The sequence below is a fragment of the Schistocerca piceifrons genome, chromosome 1 (assembly GCF_021461385.2).
Source record: "Schistocerca piceifrons isolate TAMUIC-IGC-003096 chromosome 1, iqSchPice1.1, whole genome shotgun sequence".
In the NCBI taxonomy this organism is placed as follows: domain Eukaryota; kingdom Metazoa; phylum Arthropoda; class Insecta; order Orthoptera; family Acrididae; genus Schistocerca; species Schistocerca piceifrons.
Genome location: NC_060138.1, coordinates 766,644,386 through 766,662,525, shown reverse-complemented (window position 1 = coordinate 766,662,525; position 18,140 = coordinate 766,644,386). Strand labels below are relative to the sequence as shown.

The 18,140-nt window shown below is 40.9% G+C and overlaps 1 protein-coding gene across 1 annotated transcript in view; it reads left to right on the top strand.

Annotated features, from left to right (window-relative positions):
* The first annotated feature begins 3,086 nt into the window (after positions 1–3,086).
* The window catches only part of LOC124774956 (putative thiamine transporter SLC35F3), a 320,097-nt gene continuing 305,043 nt past the window's right edge, over positions 3,087–18,140 (top strand). Inside the window, exons 1-2 of the mRNA XM_047249675.1 lie at positions 3,087–3,159; positions 3,280–3,525. Of these exons, the coding sequence (XP_047105631.1) occupies positions 3,087–3,159; positions 3,280–3,525 (319 nt within the window). The remainder of the gene's footprint in view (positions 3,160–3,279; positions 3,526–18,140) is intronic.

Genomic DNA, 18,140 nt, shown 5'->3' with positions numbered 1-18,140 from the left:
CCACCGATTCCATATTCTGCTAACAGTCATTGGATCTCGACCAACGCGAGCAGCAATGTCACGATACTATAAACCGCAATCGCGATGGGCTACAATCTGACCTTTATCACAGTCGGAAATGTGATGGTACACATTTCTCCTCCTTACACGAGGAATCACAACAACGTTTCACCAGGCAACCCCGGTCAACTGCTGTTTGTGTATGAGAAATCGGTTGGAAAGTTTCCTCATGTCAGCACGTTGTAGGTGTCGCCACTGGCACCAACCTTGTGTGAATGCTCTGAAAAGCTAATCATTTGCATATCACAGCATCTTCTTCCTGTCGATTAAATTTCGCGTCTGTAGCACGTCATCTTCGTGGTGTAGCAATTTTAATGGCCAGTAGTGTACAAGTATCTTCTGCAGTATTCGATAGCTTGACTTCTGTCTGAATAAAAAACGAAGAATCAAATTGCTGCGAGGGAAACGATAAGCGGTGACATTTGTATTATTGATTGTCACAAATAATGGCCGTTTTTCCGTATATATCGCGATATTCAAGGGCGTGGTTAAACAGAAAGCTAAGAGGACAGCTTAAATTGCTGCGAGTAAAATAACAGACTGTTTTTTTTCTGCAATGTGTTGCTATTTCCGAGGGTCCAGTCAGCCACATTAAAAGACGGTTTCGGTTCCCTGTTGGGGTTATTCGCAATGTGCTGCTGGACAAATACACATCACTCTGACATCACTTCCGAGTGTGAGGACAGCTTCTCTCCACCACCAATGTATAGGCCACAGTATACGTTCGATACAGTTCCGCACTGTCGCCTGATAAACAAAGTAAGAGCCTACGGAATATCAGACCAGCTCTGTGGCTGGATTGAAGAGTTTTTAGCAAACAGAACACAGCATGTTATTCTCAATGGAGAGACATCTACAGACGTTAAAGTAACCTCTGGTGTGCCACAGGGGAGTGTTATGGGACTATTGCTTTTCACAATATATATAAATGACCTAGTAGGTAGGGTCAGAAGTTCCATGTGGCTTTTTGCGGATGATGCTGTAGTATACAGAGAAGTTGCAGCATTAGAAAATTGCAGCGAAATGCAGGAAGATCTGCAGCGGATAGGCTCTTGGTGCAGGGAGTGGCAACCAACCCTTAACATAGACAAATGTAATGTGTTGAAAATACATAGAAAGAAGGATCCTTTATTGTATGATAGCGGAACAAACACTGGTAGCAGTTACTTCTGTAAAATAACTGGGAGTATGCGTACGGAACGATTTGAAGTGGAATGGACATATAAAAGTAACTGTTGGTAAGGCGGGTGCCAGGTGGAGATTCATTGGGAGAGTCCTTAGAAAATGTAGTCCATCAACAAAGGAGGTGGCTTACAAATCACTCGTTCGACCTATAATTGAGTATTGCTCATCAGTGTGGGATCTGTACCAGGTCGGGTTGACAGAGGAGATAGAGAAGATCCAAAGAAGAGCGGCGTGCTTCGTCACAGGGTTATTGGGTAAGTGTGATAGCGTTACGGAGATGTTTAGCAAACTCGAGTGGCAGACTCTGCAAGAGAGGCGCTCTGCATCGCGGTGTAGCTTGCTGCCCAGGTTTCGAGAGGGTGCGTTTCTGGATGAGGTATCGAATATAAGGCTTCCCCCTACTTATACGTTGCGAGGAGATCACGAATAAAAAATTAGAGAGATTCGAGCGCACACAGAGGCTTTCCGGTAGTCGTTTTTCCCGCGAACCATACGCAAATGGAACAGGAAAGGGAGTTAATGACAGTGGCACGCAAAGTGCCCTCCGCCACACACCGTATTGTGGCTTTCAGAGTATAAATGTACGAGGGCTGTTTTTTTTTAACCTCTGACTGGCTGTAAATAAAATAAAAATGTACAGAAAATAATTTTATTACCAAAAGTGCAGTAAAGTCTTAACTTATTTTTCTACATAATCGCCAAAACGATTGAGGCACTTGTGATACCGTGACACAAGCTTTTCGATGCCTTCATCGAAGAATGTTGCCGCCAGTGAGGACAGGTAAGTCTTGACGGCGTCCTGAAGTTCTTCGTTAGTATCGAAGCGATGCCCACCTAACCATGACTTCAGTTCTCGGAACAGGTGATAATCACTAGGTGCTAGGTCCGGGCTGTACGGTGGATGTTCAAAAACTTTTCATTTAAACTTTTTTTGAGGAGGTTTTTTGTCATGTTGGCACTGTGTGGTCGGGTGTTGTCTCGGATCAAAACAACGCCAGACGAAAGTATTCCTCTGCGTTTGTTTTGAATGGCTCTGTGGAGACGATGTAAAGTTTCACAATAAACTTCCTCGGTTATCGACGTAGCTTGCTCCATAAAGTCCACCAGCAGCACTCCTTTATGGTCCCAAAACATAATGGTCGTTGTTTTTCTTTTTGTCAGTGAATGTTTAAACTTTTTTGGCTTGCTCGGGGAAGCTGTTTGCATCCACTGCTTTGATTGTTCCTTTGTTTCAGGATTGGCGTAGAGGACCCACATTTCATCGCCAGTAACAATCGACTTCAAAAAAACGTTTCCCTCATTGGCATCACGTGTGAGAAACGATAATTCTGACGCCATACTTTGCGTTTGTGGTCGGTACTCAGCATTTTTGGGATCCAACGTGCACACAGTTTCGGATAGCCTATGTCTTGAGTCACAATTGTGTACAAAGCAGACCCTGAAATGTCTGGAAATTCATCAGACAGTTCGCTAATTGTAAACCTCCGTTTGCATCTCACCGCCTGATCAACACGCTCAACGAGGCCTACAGTGGCTTGCGACCTTGTCCACCTTCATCATGGACGTCTGTTCATCCTTCTTTCAATTTTCGACACCATTCCCGAACGCTATCATTACTCATAACGTTGTTACCATACATGTTGCTCAATCTGCGATGGATTTCCGCAGCACTACATCCTTCTGCTTGCAGAAAACGGATTACACTTCGTAACTCACATTTGGCGGGAGCATCGAGCGTAGCGGCCATGTCTACACGGACGTAGCTCGACTACGACTGACACACTGCAGCTGAAAACGCATGACGCGCAGGTCCGGCCTCTCCCTACCTCTTACTTACTTAGATGGACGATCGGAGGTTGAAAAAAAAAACAGCCCTCGTAGGTGTAGACACGTGTACGTCAGTCGTGAAGACGGGTACGAGTGGAGCGTTGCATTTGTTTGGCAGGATGCGCGGTTGCGAGTGAGCGATGCGCGGCTGCGCAGGCGGCGGCCATGGCGGCGGCAGCAGCAGCGGCGGCGGCGCCGACAGCCAGCAGCAGCAGCAGCAGCAGCAGGGCCAGGATGCGGTCCAGGGGCAGCCCGAGCTGGCCACCATCTTCCAGCCGGCGCGCCGGCCTGGCTCCGGCGTGCAGCGCGCGCCCAGTGTAGTGGTCACCCACGGCGACGACACGCCGCCGAGGCCCGCCTCGGGCACCGGGTCCGTGGGGCAGCTGCCTAATGGGCCCTTCTCCAGCGTCCACCAGCACCAGCACGCGCCGCAACTGCAGCACGCCGACTCTGGTGAGTGCTTCTCTCTGTACGAACTGAACATTGCAAAACAATTGATGCTGAGATCTTCTGAGTTGTTAGGCCGCATTAAACAGGTGTGACCAAAATCCTGCGATACTCCTGTTTTTGCCCGGCGTAGTGTAGCAATTCGAGGTGTCAGACTCAACAAGTCGCTGGAGGTCCCTATAACTGTCCATAACTGCGAAAGTGTTGCCAGTGTAGGATTTTCTGCAAGAACTGATGTCTCAGTTATGTCCCATAAATGTTCAAAGGGATTTATGTCAAGCAGTCATTCGCCCGAAGTATCCAGAATGGGATTAGCCGAGCGGTCTAAGGCGCTGCAGTCGTGTACTGTGCGGCTGGTCCCGGTGGAGGCTTGAGTCCTCCCTCTGGCATGGGTGTGTGTGTTTGTCCTTAGGATAATTTAGGTTAAGTAATGTGTAAGCTTAGGGACTGATGGCCTTAGAATTTAAGTCCCATAAGATTCCACACACATTTGAACATTTTTTTGTCCAGAATGTTCTTCAAACCAATTGCAAACAGTTGTGGCCTGGTGACATGGCACATTGTCATCTGTCAACAAAATATCATTGTTTGGGAACAAATAGCCGCACATAACCAGTTCGTCAAAGATTGGTTCAGTTGGACCAGAGGACATAGTCCATTGCATGTCAACACAACCCATGCCATTGAAACGTCCCCTTAGAAAAATTAATGAATGATTGTACTGATAAACCCCTTACGTTATTTGATTTTCAAACAGCTGAGGAAAACTGAACGTACTCAGACATTTCTCTCTTTACTTATTCTGATCATCACTAAACTGACACGCAATATTTTTAGCGCAACGCAATCTGACTTTCAATAATCCCTACAAAAGAATGGCCCTGACTAACAATAACCTATAATTTTCTTGAATCATTTACCTCACAGAAATCTTCGTTACTCGAACTACTGCAATACAGCGAGCACCAATACTGCCAGCTAAATAAAGGATTCTAACTACTGAAGGCACTAACTACTGATAGGCATAGTTAGCAAATGAAAGATTTCGATAGAGAACAAACAATGTATTTACCTTAATAGTGTTCAAAAGTCATAATACATATATCAGTTCATGACATCCAGTCTTTCAAATTTACTGTCTCTGATGGACACCCGTCCAGATCATCCGCTCTCAAAACTCTGCCATCTCTCTCTACACATCCACCACTGCTGGTGGCTCACCTCCAACTGCGCAACGCTACGCGCTGTTCACATCCAACTGCCCAACACTACAATAGCGAATATTTCAACAATGCCAACCAGCCACAGACTGCACACAGCACAGTCAGTGATTTTGATACAGAGCGCTACCTGGCGTTACCAATATAAAAACCTAAACAGCCTACTTACACCATTACAGAGCCACCATCAGCTTGCATAGTGCCTTGTTGACGACTTAGGTCCACGGCTTCGTGAGGTCTGCGATGCACTCGAAGTCTACCATCTGCTCATACCAACTGAACTTGGTACTCATCTTATCAGGTCACAGTTTTCCAGTCGTCCAGGGTCCAACCAATATGCTCACAAGCCCAGGAGAGGCGCTGCAGGCGATGCCGTGTTGTTAGCAAAGACACTCGCGCCGGTCGTCTGTTGCCATACCACATTAACGCCAAATTTCGCCGATTGTTCTAATGGATACGTCCGTCGTGCGCCCCGCATTGATTTCTGCTGTTATTTCACACAGTGTTGCTTGTCTGTTAGCACTGATAACTCTGCGCAAGCACGGCTGCTCTCGGTCATTAAGTGAAAGTTGCTGCCATAAACGATCTGATTGATGGTATTGACAGCGGCCTTAGACTCTTTCCCGATGATGCTGTAGTCTACAGGAAAGTAGTATCACCCGAAAGTTGTGAACAAATCAATGCAGAAAATAAATGCATGGTGTAATGACTGACAGTTATCTGTCAATATTAGCAAGAGTATAACAAGGCGAAAATCCCCGTTAATGTATGAGTACAAAATAAATTATCACTCTTTGGAAGCGATAACATCAGTGAAGTATCAGGGTGTGACTATTCGAAATGATCGCAAATGGAATGATCAGATTACACGAGTAACGGGTAAGGCGAACTCTAGATTGCGGTTTATTGGCAGAATCCTGAAGCAATGCAGTCCTTCAACAAAGGATATAGCTTACAATACGTTAGTTCGTCCAGTCTTAGAGTATTGTTCGTCTGTATGGGACCCTTACCAGTAGGGTCTGATACAAGACATTGAGAAGGTCCAAAGAAGACCGGCAAGATTCGTGACTGGTACATTTAGCCATCGCGAGAGCGTTACAAATCTCATAGAAAGTTTGAAGTGTGACACACTTGCAGATAGACGACGCGCTAAACAGAAGGAGCTGCTCACTAAATTCCGAAATCCAATCTTCGCCGAGGATGTAGAGCATATATTATTACCACCAACTTTCAAATCGCGTAATGATCATCATTCAATGATAAGGGAAATAAGAGCTCTTACTGAGGTGTTCAGACAGTCGTTTTTTCCTCGCACGATCCACGAGTGGAACAGAGGGGGGGGGGGGGGGGGGGGGAATATGACTTTGGGGTGAAATGTGCCCTCCGCCACACACCGCTTGGTGGCTGGCGGAGTATATATGTAGATGTAGAAGGCCATCGGCCGCTGCGTTGTCAGTGATGACAGGAAATGCCTGAAATTTTGTATTCTCAGCGCGCTGTTGACACTGTGGATCTCGGGAAATAGAATACCCTAACGATTTCCGAAATGGAATGGTCCATAGTCTACCTCCAACTACCATTCCGTGTTCAGTCTCAAATTCCCGTCAAGTGGCCGTAATCACGTCGACAACGTTTTCAGATGAATATTAATGACAGCTCCGCCAATGCACTGTCCTTTCATTCCTCACGTACGCGATACTACCGCCATTAGTATATGTGCAAATCGCTATCCCATGACTGTCGTCACCTCAGTGCGTATTCCTCTACTAAATTCTACAGAATTCGTCGTTTTGATCCCTTTGCTGGTATCTTCTTCAGGATTATGCCGATTAACAACACTAAACTTTAATGGAGTGGAAAGGTACGGAATGTCACTCGACGTCACCTTCAAGTAGTGGTGTGTTCACGCAGAACGTCAACACGACACTTCTTTTATCCCATAAGTCATTGTTCACTTCCAGAAATCTGACCTCTGTTGTGGAAGAATGCTCGTGGAAAATACGCTAATCATCATGTAACATTTGCAACGTGTCACAAAACCAAAATACACTCCTGGAAATGGAAAAAAGAACACATTGACACCGGTGTGTCAGACCCACCATACTTGCTCCGGACACTGTGAGAGGGCTGTACAAGCAATGATCACACGCACGGCACAGCGGACACACCAGGAACCGCGGTGTTGGCCGTCGAATGGCGCAAGCTGTGCAGCATTTGTGCACCGCCGCCGTCAGTGTCAGCCAGTTTGCCGCGGCATACGGAGCTCCATCGCAGTCTTTAACACTGGTAGCATGCCGCGACAGCGTGGACGTGAACCGTATGTGCAGTTGACGGACTTTGAGCGAGGGCGTATAGTGGGCATGCGGGAGGCCGGGTGGACGTACCACCGAATTGCTCAACACGTGGGGCGTGAGGTCTCCACAGTACATCGATGTTGTCGCCAGTGGTCGGCGGAAGGTGCACGTGCCCGTCGACCTGGGACCGGACCGCAGCGACTCACGGATGCACGCCAAGACCGTAGGATCCTACGCAGTGCCGTAGGGGACCGCACCGCCACTTCCCAGCAAATTAGGGACACTGTTGCTCCTGGGGTATCGGCGAGGACCATTCGCAACCGTCTCCATGAAGCTGGGCTACGGTCCCGCACACCGTTAGGCCGTCTTCCGCTCACGCCCCAACATCGTGCAGCCCGCCTCCAGTGGTGTCGCGACAGGCGTGAATGGAGGGACGAATGGAGACGTGTCGTCTTCAGCGATGAGAGTCGCTTCTGCCTTGGTGCCAATGATGGTCGTATGCGTGTTTCGCGCCGTGCAGGTGAGCGCCACAATCAGGACTGCATACGACCGAGGCGCACAGGGCCAATACCCGGCATCATGGTGTGGGGAGCGATCTCCTACACTGGCCGTACACCACTGGTGATCGTCGAGGGGACACTGAATAGTGCACGGTACATCCAAACCGTCATCGAACCCATCGTTCTACCATTCCTAGACCGGCAAGGGAACGTGCTGTTCCAACAGGACAATGCACGTCCGCATGTATCCCGTGCCACCCAACGTGCTCTAGAAGGTGTAAGTCAACTACCCTGGCCAGCAAGATCTCCGGATCTGTCCCCCATTGAGCATGTTTGGGACTGGATGAAGCGTCGTCTCACGCGATCTGCACGTCCAGCACGAACGCTGGTCCAACTGAGGCGCCAGGTGGAAATGGCATGGCAAGCCGTTCCACAGGACTACATCCAGCATCTCTACGATCGTCTCCATGGGAGAATAGCAGCCTGCATTGCTGCGAAAGGTGGATATACACTGTACTAGTGCCGACATTGTGCATGCTCTGTTGCCTGTGTCTATGTGCCTGTAGTTCTGTCAGTGTGATCATGTGATGTATCTGACCCCAGGAATGTGTCAATAAAGTTTCCCCTTCCTGGGACAATGAATTCACGGTGTTCTTATTTCAATTTCCAGGAGTGTACATAGGCTGACAAAAAAAAGTGAAGGATCCAACAGAAGAGGAGGAAACGTAATGAATCTTCATGAGCTGAGAGCGAATGTAGTATAATGTCAGTGACTATAATATAATCAAATTTACAAAGAACTTGGTACTATCAGCCAACTTGTTAATATGATGATGCGTCCACCCTGGCTTGGATGCGTGCAATGGTGCAGTTGGGAAGGATGTGAAAAAGCCGTTGTCTTCTCCTGATGTAAGATGAACAACTGTTGTAACTGCTGTTTAATATCTTGGATAGTGGCATCATCCAGCTTTTCCATGAGCTGTCCACCTGTCTTGTCCTCAGTTGTGCAATTAGTGATACTCTATCTGATCATGATCAGCCGAGCGAAATGGCGCAGCAGTTAGCACAATGGACTCGCGTTCGGGAGGACGACGGTTCAAACCCGCGTCCAGCTACCCTGATATAGGTTTTCCGTGATTTCCCTAAATGGCTTCAACCAAGTGCCGGGATGGTTCCTATGAAAGGGTACGGCCGATTTCCTTAAGTATCTTCCCCTAATCCGATGGGACTGATGACCTCGCTGTTTGGTCCCCTCCCCCAAATCAACCAACCAACCACTCATTGTGATTGCAACTGCATTATATGGTAGTAATTAGAGTTGTGTTAATTCTGCTGTGTTGTGGCAAAAGAAACAAAACTTTACGTGGCAAAAAATAAATGTAGGCGTTACTTTTACTTAAGGCTTTTCACTGATGAAGCTTCTCTGAAGAAACAGAAAATGGTAACAAGTCAGGGGAAAATAAATCACTATTTTTGCTGAAATTTCGTCGAAATCCTGTAACACTGTGTGTTTTTTGGCTTTTTTCTTGCTACACTTCAATTATATGAAAAGTACGACAACAGTTCATAGCAGATAGTAGGCCTATACCATCTTTTTGTTTCTAAAAATGCTCAGAGTGAAGTACTGAACTACGTTGCCTCAAATGTGATGAAGGTGTCTTTATACCGAAGCGCCACAAAAACTGGTATAGGCATGCATGTTCAAATACAGAGGTACGTAAACAGGCAGAATACGGCGTGGTGGTCGGCAATGTCTACATAGGACAACAAGTGTCTGGCGCAGTTGTAACTAGTAGATCGCTTACTCCTGCTACAATGGAAGATTACCACGATTTAAATGAGTTTGAACGTGAAGTTATAGTTGGCGCACGAGCGATGGAAGGCAGCATCTCCGAGGTAGCGGTGAAGTAGGAATTTTCCCATACGACCATTTCACGAGAGTATTGTGAATATCAGGAATCCAGTAAAACATCAAATCTCCAACATCGCTGCGGCCCGAGAAAGATCCTGCAAGAACCGGACCAACGATGACTGAAGAGAATCGTTCAGCGTGACGGAAGTGCAACCCTTGCTGCTGATTTGAATGCTGGGCCATCAACAAGTGTCATTCAACGAAACATCATCGATATGGACTTATGGAACTGAAGGCCCTCTCATGTTCCCTTGATGACCGCACGACACAAAGCTTTACGCCTCGTCTGGGCCCATCAACACCATCATTGGACTGTTGATGACTGGAAAGATGTTGTCTCGTCCGACGAGTCTCGTTTCAAATTGTATCGAGCAGATGGACGTGTAGAGGTATGGAGACAACCTCATGAATCCATGAACCCTGCATGTCAGCGGTGGACGGCTCAAGCTGGTGGAGGCTCTGTAATGATGTGGGGCTTGTGCAGCTGAGGTGATATGAGACCCCTAATACGTCTAGATACGACTCTGACAGGAGACATGTACGTAAGCATCCTGTCTGATCATCTGTATCCATTCATCTCCATTGTGCAATTTCAGCAGGACAGTGCAACACTCCACATGTCCAGAATTGCTACAGAGTGGCTCCAGGAACACTCTTCTGAGAGTAAATACTTCCTCTGACCACCAAATTCCCCAGACATGAACATTATTGAGCATATCTGGGATGCCTTGCAACGTGCTGTTCAGAAGAGATCTCCACCCCATCGTACTCTTACGGGTTTATAACGTCAATTCCCTCCAGCACTTCTTCAGAAATCAGTCGAGTCCATGCCACATCGTGTTGTGGCACTTCTGCGTGCTCGCTGGGGCCCTACACGATATTAGGCAGTGGCACCAGTTTCTTTGGCTCTTCAGTATACAGCCTCACTAAGCAAATATTAATACGGGCGTATCCTTCTTCACTGAGTGCACGCCCTTAGGGCCAAGAACAGCAGGAAATGAAAGAATGAGCCTTACGAAACTAAAAAAAAATGTGAACTGAAACAAAATGTAACCAAACTAAGGCAGCCTATTCGAAAGTGCACAGCGTTTGTTCTTCTGCATCTTTTCCTGCTTCATGCAGGTTCGAAGGTCCTTACAGTTTCTGCCGCTTTTTGTGGTCCTATGTGCCATCCTAAGTCAGTTCTTTTTCCCACTGTTTCTCTCAAAAACAATCCACTAATCTGTTTTTAGACCTTACTTTAGCCTTACGCTGCCATCTCCATCACTCTCCTTGTAACATGAATTTGGTCTTTTCTCGTGATATGACCATAGCAGTGGAGTCTTCTCTACTTTCTTGGACGCTTCAACAACTTTTGTGATTCCTCAGATTTTCCTATTGGAACCTTGTCCTTTGTGTTGATACCGCATGTCTACCTCAAGTCTATGTCTCAGTTTCATCTAGCCTATTGCACCAGTTCTTAGTTGTTGCCCACGTCTCTTCGCCACACACTAATGGTGGCCTTACATGCCTTCCCCTTGACTTTGACATTTACATTTTTGTCTCAGAGGATTCCAGACATCCTTTTCCAAATCGTCCATTCAGCTTGCATTCTGAATCAAGATTTACACTACATTCTACATTTAAGCTGAGGCGTTTGAAGCAATCTACTCTCTTTTGGTTCTCCCCATTAATTATGAATGTTTCATCTTCCTTTTTCCCTGGCATAATTACTCTGTTTTCTTTCTGATGAGTGTAACCCCTCCGTCTTCCAGTGGACATTGTTACACTCCTGCGAAATCTGTGTCTGCTGATGACTGACAATCTATGCCATGCTGCCCCACACCATGCACTGCAACACACTTGACTCATTGCCATGCCTCCTACAAGAGGATCGAGACGTTTCTGCTCAAGTCTTTTCCACTCACTAATGGCCGCCCTATTGAGACCATTCGGAGAATTTTTCCCGCAATGAAGCACTGGCAACTCGGTCTGTGTCAGCACATACTAGATACCACAACATCCATTCGTTTCTTGCCTCCTGGATGACCTTGTTCATGAGGTGGGTTTGGTGTGCTTGTGCATTATCACCTTATAAGACAGACCCATTTGTTGACTATAGGGCTAGACAGTAGACCAAAGTATTGAAGAGTAACAGAAACGAGATTACCGAAAAACTTAACATCAAAACTGGAGGCAACAAAGTAGACGAACTTAAGAAATTCTGCTGCCTTGAACCAAAATAACACATGATGAATGAAGCCAGGAGGACATGATAAGCAGATCAGCATAATCATCGAGGGCATTCCTGGCATAGAGAAGTCAACTTCTATGAAACATAGGCCTTAATTCAAGGAAGAATTTTCTTAAAATGTACACTTGGAGCACAACATTATATGGGTATGAATCGGGAAACATGGGAAAACTGGAAAAACAGAGAATCAAAGCGTGTGATGTGTGGTGCTGGAAAGGTATTGAAATTTAAGTGGACTGACAATAAATGAAGATGTTCTCCGCAGAATCAGCGAGGAAAGGAACATATGAAAACAACTGACAAGTGTCTGTTGGTAGTAGTTTTTCTTGTAGTGAAGTTGAATTAGATAGTTCCTGCGTATTACTATGGGTAGAGGTTATACTCAACAGCCATACCAAAATAATAATTGGCTCCTTCTATCGACTCCCCGACTCAGATGATATAATAGCTGAACACTTCAAAGAAAACTTGAATCTCATTACAAATAAGCACCCCACTCATACAGTTATAAGTGGCGGAGACTTCAATCTACCCTCGATTTGTTGGCGAAAATACATGTGCAAAGCCGGTGGTAGAGAGAAAAAATCTTCAAAAATTGTGCTAAATGCTTTCTCTGAGAATCCAGATGGTATACCAATCAGGTTCCTTTCAGAGTATGCAGACACAATAGCGCCTTTCTTAGCAATCATATACAACCGCTCACCTGACGAAAGGTCTGTTCCTAAAGACTGGAAAGTAGCACAGTATTCAAGAAAGGAAATAGGAGTAACCCACTGAATTACAGACCCATATCACTGACCTCAATTTGCACTAGGATTTTCGAGCATATACTGTACTCGAACATGATGACTGACCTTGAAGAAAATGACTTATTGATACAGAATGAACACGGATTCTGAAAATATCGTTCTTGTGCAACACAGTTAGCTCTTTATTCAAGTGAAGTAATGAGTGCTGTCGACAAGGGATCTCAGATCGATTCCATATTCCTATATTTCCAGAAGGCTTTTGATACCGTTCCTTGCAAGCGACTGTTAATTAAGTTGCATGCATATGGAGTATCGTCTCAGAGGTGTGACTGGATTCGTGATTTCCTCTCAGAGAGGTCACAGTTCGTAATAATATATGGTAAATCATTGAGTAGAACAGAAGTGATATCTGGCGTTCCGCATGGTAGTGTCATAGGCCCTCTGCTGTTCCTGATTTATATAAATGATCTAGCTGATAATCTGAGAAGCCCCCTTAGATTGTTTGCAGACGACACTGTAATTGCAATTGAAAAAACTTCAATAAATTTATCAAGTGATTATCTAAGATAATCCAAGGAGCTAGTTAAAATGTATAACATTAGAATGTCAATCTAAAATAACTAAACAATTAGTACACCTTGAAACATCAGAAGCCTGAAAGTAAGTAATGGTCTCTTAAGCCAAACAATAGTAAATTAACGACTACTTCTGATGGGGAAATTTAAATCCAAATCACTCAAATATCTCCTCTCATATGAATCTCCCTATTCATTATATTTTCAGCTACTTTAATCCTATTCAATCAAATAAACTTTTTCTCATTTAAACCTAACCTTATAAAAAGAGCAGAAAAAAGAACAATTGAGATAAAGAACTTAAATTTAAAATGATAACAAATTAATTTTCAACATTTGATCCATAAACTATCATCTTCAACTTGTCATTAAATTGAACCAGAACATTCTTAGGACTATTATTAATCCCATCAATGTTCTGACTTGCAACATCAGGAATTAATATTATCTGAAATAAACTAAACTTAACTTTACACAACGAATTTAAAACACTACTAGGACCAAAATCATTTAATGGAAGAACATTCATTTTTATCTCAATGTTTATTATAATACTATTTAATAATTTTATAGGACTATTCCCTTATATTTTTACTAGAACAAGACATTTAGCATTAACATTTACAATCGCTCTGCCTATATGATTAAGATTTATATTATTTGAATGAATTAATCATACTAACCATATATTTACACATCTTGTACCACAAGGAACGCCACCCACATTAATGTCATTTATAGTATTAATTGAAACAATTAGAAATGTCATTCGACCATGTACACTAGCAGTACAACTAGCAGCAAACATAATTGCAGGACACCTATTATTAACCTTATCAGGAAACACATGACCGTCTATAGCAATATACTTAATTTCACTACTAATTATTGGACAAATACTTCTATTAATCCTAGAATCAGCAGTAGCCATAATTCAAGCTTGCGTTTTTTTCAGTTTTAAGAACTTTATATTCTAGATAAGTATATTAAACCTACGTCAACAACTCACTCAAATCACCCATTCCACTTAGTAGACTATAGACCTTGACCACTAACAGGATCAATGGGAGCAATAGTCCTAGTATCAGGATTAGCAAAATGATTCCATCTATTTAACATTAATTGATTTATAATTGGATTTTGGATTACCTTACTAACAATAATTCATTGATGACGAAATGTAATACGAGAAGGAACCTATCAAGAATTACATACAGTTATTGTATCAATTGGATTACGATGAGGAATAATCCTATTTATTGCATCAGAAGTATTAATCTTTGTATCATTCTTCTGAGCCTACTTTAGAAGAAGACTAGCACCAACAATTGAGCTACGAATATTATGACCTCCAATAGCAATTCAACCTTTTAAGCCTATACAAATTCTATTAGTTAATACAGCTATCCTTTTAGAATCAGGAGTAACTGTAACATGAGCACATGTTAATAGTTTAATAGAATCTAACCACACTCAAGCATTACAAGGATTATTCTTCACAGTACTATTAGGATTATATTTCACAATACTTCAAGCATATAAGTATTGAGAAGCACCTTTCACTATTGCAGACACAGTATATGGATCTCCATTCTTCGTTGCAACAGGGTTCCATGGTCTCCACGTAATTATTGGAACAATCTTCTTAAGAACATGTCTACGTTGACACTCAATAAACCAATTCTCACCAAGACATCACTTTGGATTTGAAGCAGCAGCATGATATTGACACTTCGTAGATGTAGTATGATGATTCTTATATATTTCTATTTATTAATGAGGTAGATAATTGTTTTTCTGGTATAAATAGCACATTTGACTTCCAATCAGAAAGTTTGATATAAATCAAGAGAAACAATCTTAATCCTATCTACACGGGTTTTTATTAGATTTATTATTCCAATAATTGTCATAATCCTTGCAACAACATTATCAAAAAAATTAATCAATGACCAGGAAAATACATCACCATTCGAGTGTGGATTTGATCCAAATAGATCAGCCCGAATACCATTCTCCCTTCGATTCTCTTAATTGCAGTAATTTTTCTAATCTTTGATGTAGAAATTGCATTAATTCTATCAATGTTAATTATTTTCAAAACTTCAGACATTATAATCTGAACAGTATCAACAATATTTTTTATTCTAGTCCTATTAGGTGGACTGTGCCATGAATGAAATCAAGGAGCCTTACAATGAGCAGAACAAAGAGTTGTAGTTAACTATAACATTTGGGTTGTATTCAAAAAGTACTGATATAATCAATCAACCTCAAATAGAATAAGAAGCGACATATTGCAGTCAGTTTCGACCTGAAAGATTGGTACATAGTATACCCTTATTCTTATTAACTGAAGCCAAAAAGAGGCATATTACTGTTAATAATATATTTGAAATATAAAGTTCCAATTAAGGAAATGTAAAGCCAATATGAAAGCTGCTAACTTTTTATATTAGTGGTTAAACTCCGTTAACATTTCTAAAATTTATATAGTTTAAATAAAACATTACATTTTCACTGTAAAAAATAATATATTCATAGTTATAAATACCTAAAAGTAAAAATACTTCCTTAACATCTTCAGTGTCACACTCTAATTATAAGCTATTTAAGTATAAGAAAAATAACATTACTAAAATAAACATTCAAAAAATAAAAGTTAAAAGATAAATCTTAAAGTTAGAATCATATCAACCTTGGATATAACCAATTAAATAAATAAATAATCTATATAAACCTTGGCCACCAAATAACTCACCTCAACTATAATCAAATGATTTTGATGAATAATAACCCAACTTTACAGGAACATATCTAACAAACTTAGTTGAAAGAAAAGGTATAAATCATATAGAACCAGCAAATCTAACAAAAGAAAGCATACTTAAAGAAAATAAATTATGAGAAAAATCAAACTTAGAAATAAGATAACCCAAGTAATCATGTAAAACAACAACTGCAATCGTCAAAAACTTTAAATAATAAGGCAAAGCAATCACATGAGGAATAGGAAAAACCAATCAAGATAAAAGACTACCACCAAAAACAGCAACATTTAATAACCCAATCATACCAAATGAAACATAATAACCTTTATCATCAAAAGCATATCTAGAATAAAAATTATTATCCCCAGATATTGAATAATAATATAAACGAAAAGAATAAGAAGCAGTTAAACCATTAGAAAAAATAAAGAAAAAATTAAACAATTACTTCATCTTAAACAAACCATTTCAAGAATCAAGTCCTCTGAATAAAATCCTGCCAAAAAAGGTATACCACACAAAGATAAACTAGAAAAAATTAAAACAAACAGAAGTTAAAGGTATAAAATTAACAATTGAGCCCATAAAACGAATATCCTGCGAATCCTTTAAATCATGAATTATCGAAACTGGACACATAAATAATAATGCCTTAAACAAAGCATGAGCCAATAAGTGAAAGAATGCAAGCTTTGGATAACCTATAGCCAAAATTCTTATTATTAAACCAAGTTGTCTTAAAGTAGAAAGAGCAATAATCTTCTTTAACTCTAATTCAAAATAAGCACCCAATCCAGCCATAAATATAGTTATACAACCAATTAAAAGTAAAAATCAACCACAATTATAAGCATCTAATATTGGTCTAAAACGAATCAATAAATAAACTCCAGCAGTAACAAGAGTAGAAGAATGAACTAGAGCAGAAACAGGAGTAGGAGCAGCCATAGCAGCAGGAAGTCAAGAAGAAAAAGGAATTTGAGCTCTTTTAGTTATAGCTGCCAAAACAATTAATATATAACAAGCTTTATTTCAAAAGAATTAGAAATAAAATCATAATAATAAATATAATTTCAACCACCAAAATGTAATATTCAAGCAATAGAAATTAAAATAGCAACATCACCAATACGATTAGAAAGAGCACTTAATATACAAGCACTACAAGATTTTACATTTTGATAATAAATAACTAAACAATAAGAAACCAAACGTAAACCATCCCATCCTATCACAATTCTAATCTAATTAGGACTAATAATTAAAAACCCTATAGAAAGAATAAATATTAAAACAATAATAATACAACAATTTATATTTTTTCTCCTGATATATAATCCTCTCTATAGTAAATCACTAAAGAAGAAATATACATAACAAAAGACATAAAAATAAAAGATATTCAATCCAAAATTAGAGTTATAACAACCATAGAGCTATTCAAATTGAAAAGTTCTCATTCAACAAAAACTCTATAATCAATTATAAAGTAATAAATACCTAAAATAAAAATTATAGTTCTAGAAAAGAACACAGAAAAAACTCGAAGAACAAATAGAAAATAAATTCATGGCCTAAGATGAAAAACTTCATATCATTGATTCCACAAAACAATATTTTAAATTAAAATCTGAAGCAACTTATACAAAGAAATACTCACCCTTTAAACAAAGAATATTTAAAGGCAATCAATGAAAAAGTAAAAGATGATATTCATGAAAATAACCAAGAGAACAAGTATAAACCCCAGAATAATAATTCCCATTCTGAGAATAAAAATATAATACAAAGTATAAACAGCTCTAAAAAAAAGATAAAAAGATTAAAGCAAAAAATCTAAAAGAAGTTCAAGACATAATTCTATTTAATAATCAAAGCTCACCTACCAAATTCAATGATGGAGGAGCAGCAATATTTGATGATCTTAAAAGGAATCACCATAAAGCCATTCTAGGTATTAAACTAACTATACCCTTATTAAATAATAATCTTCGTCTACCTGAATGTTCATGGATAATATTAGATAAACAAAATAAACCATGACCAACCATTAAAGAAAGTGAACCCATACAACCTCATCAATTTAGTTATCAATCCACCAATAACCATTCTTATACGAGTGACAGAAGAATATGCAATTAAGGACTTCAAATCAACCTGATGAAAACAAATAAGTCTAACAATAACTCCACCAGATAAACCTAAAGATAATCAAAAATAATTAAACCTTAAACCCAAGTAAGAAGTAACCTTTATAACACGAAAAATTCCATAACCACCTAACTTTAATAAAACAACAGCAAGAATTATTCTACCTGAAATAGGGGCCTCTACATGAGCCTTAGGAAGTCATAAATTAACCAGAAA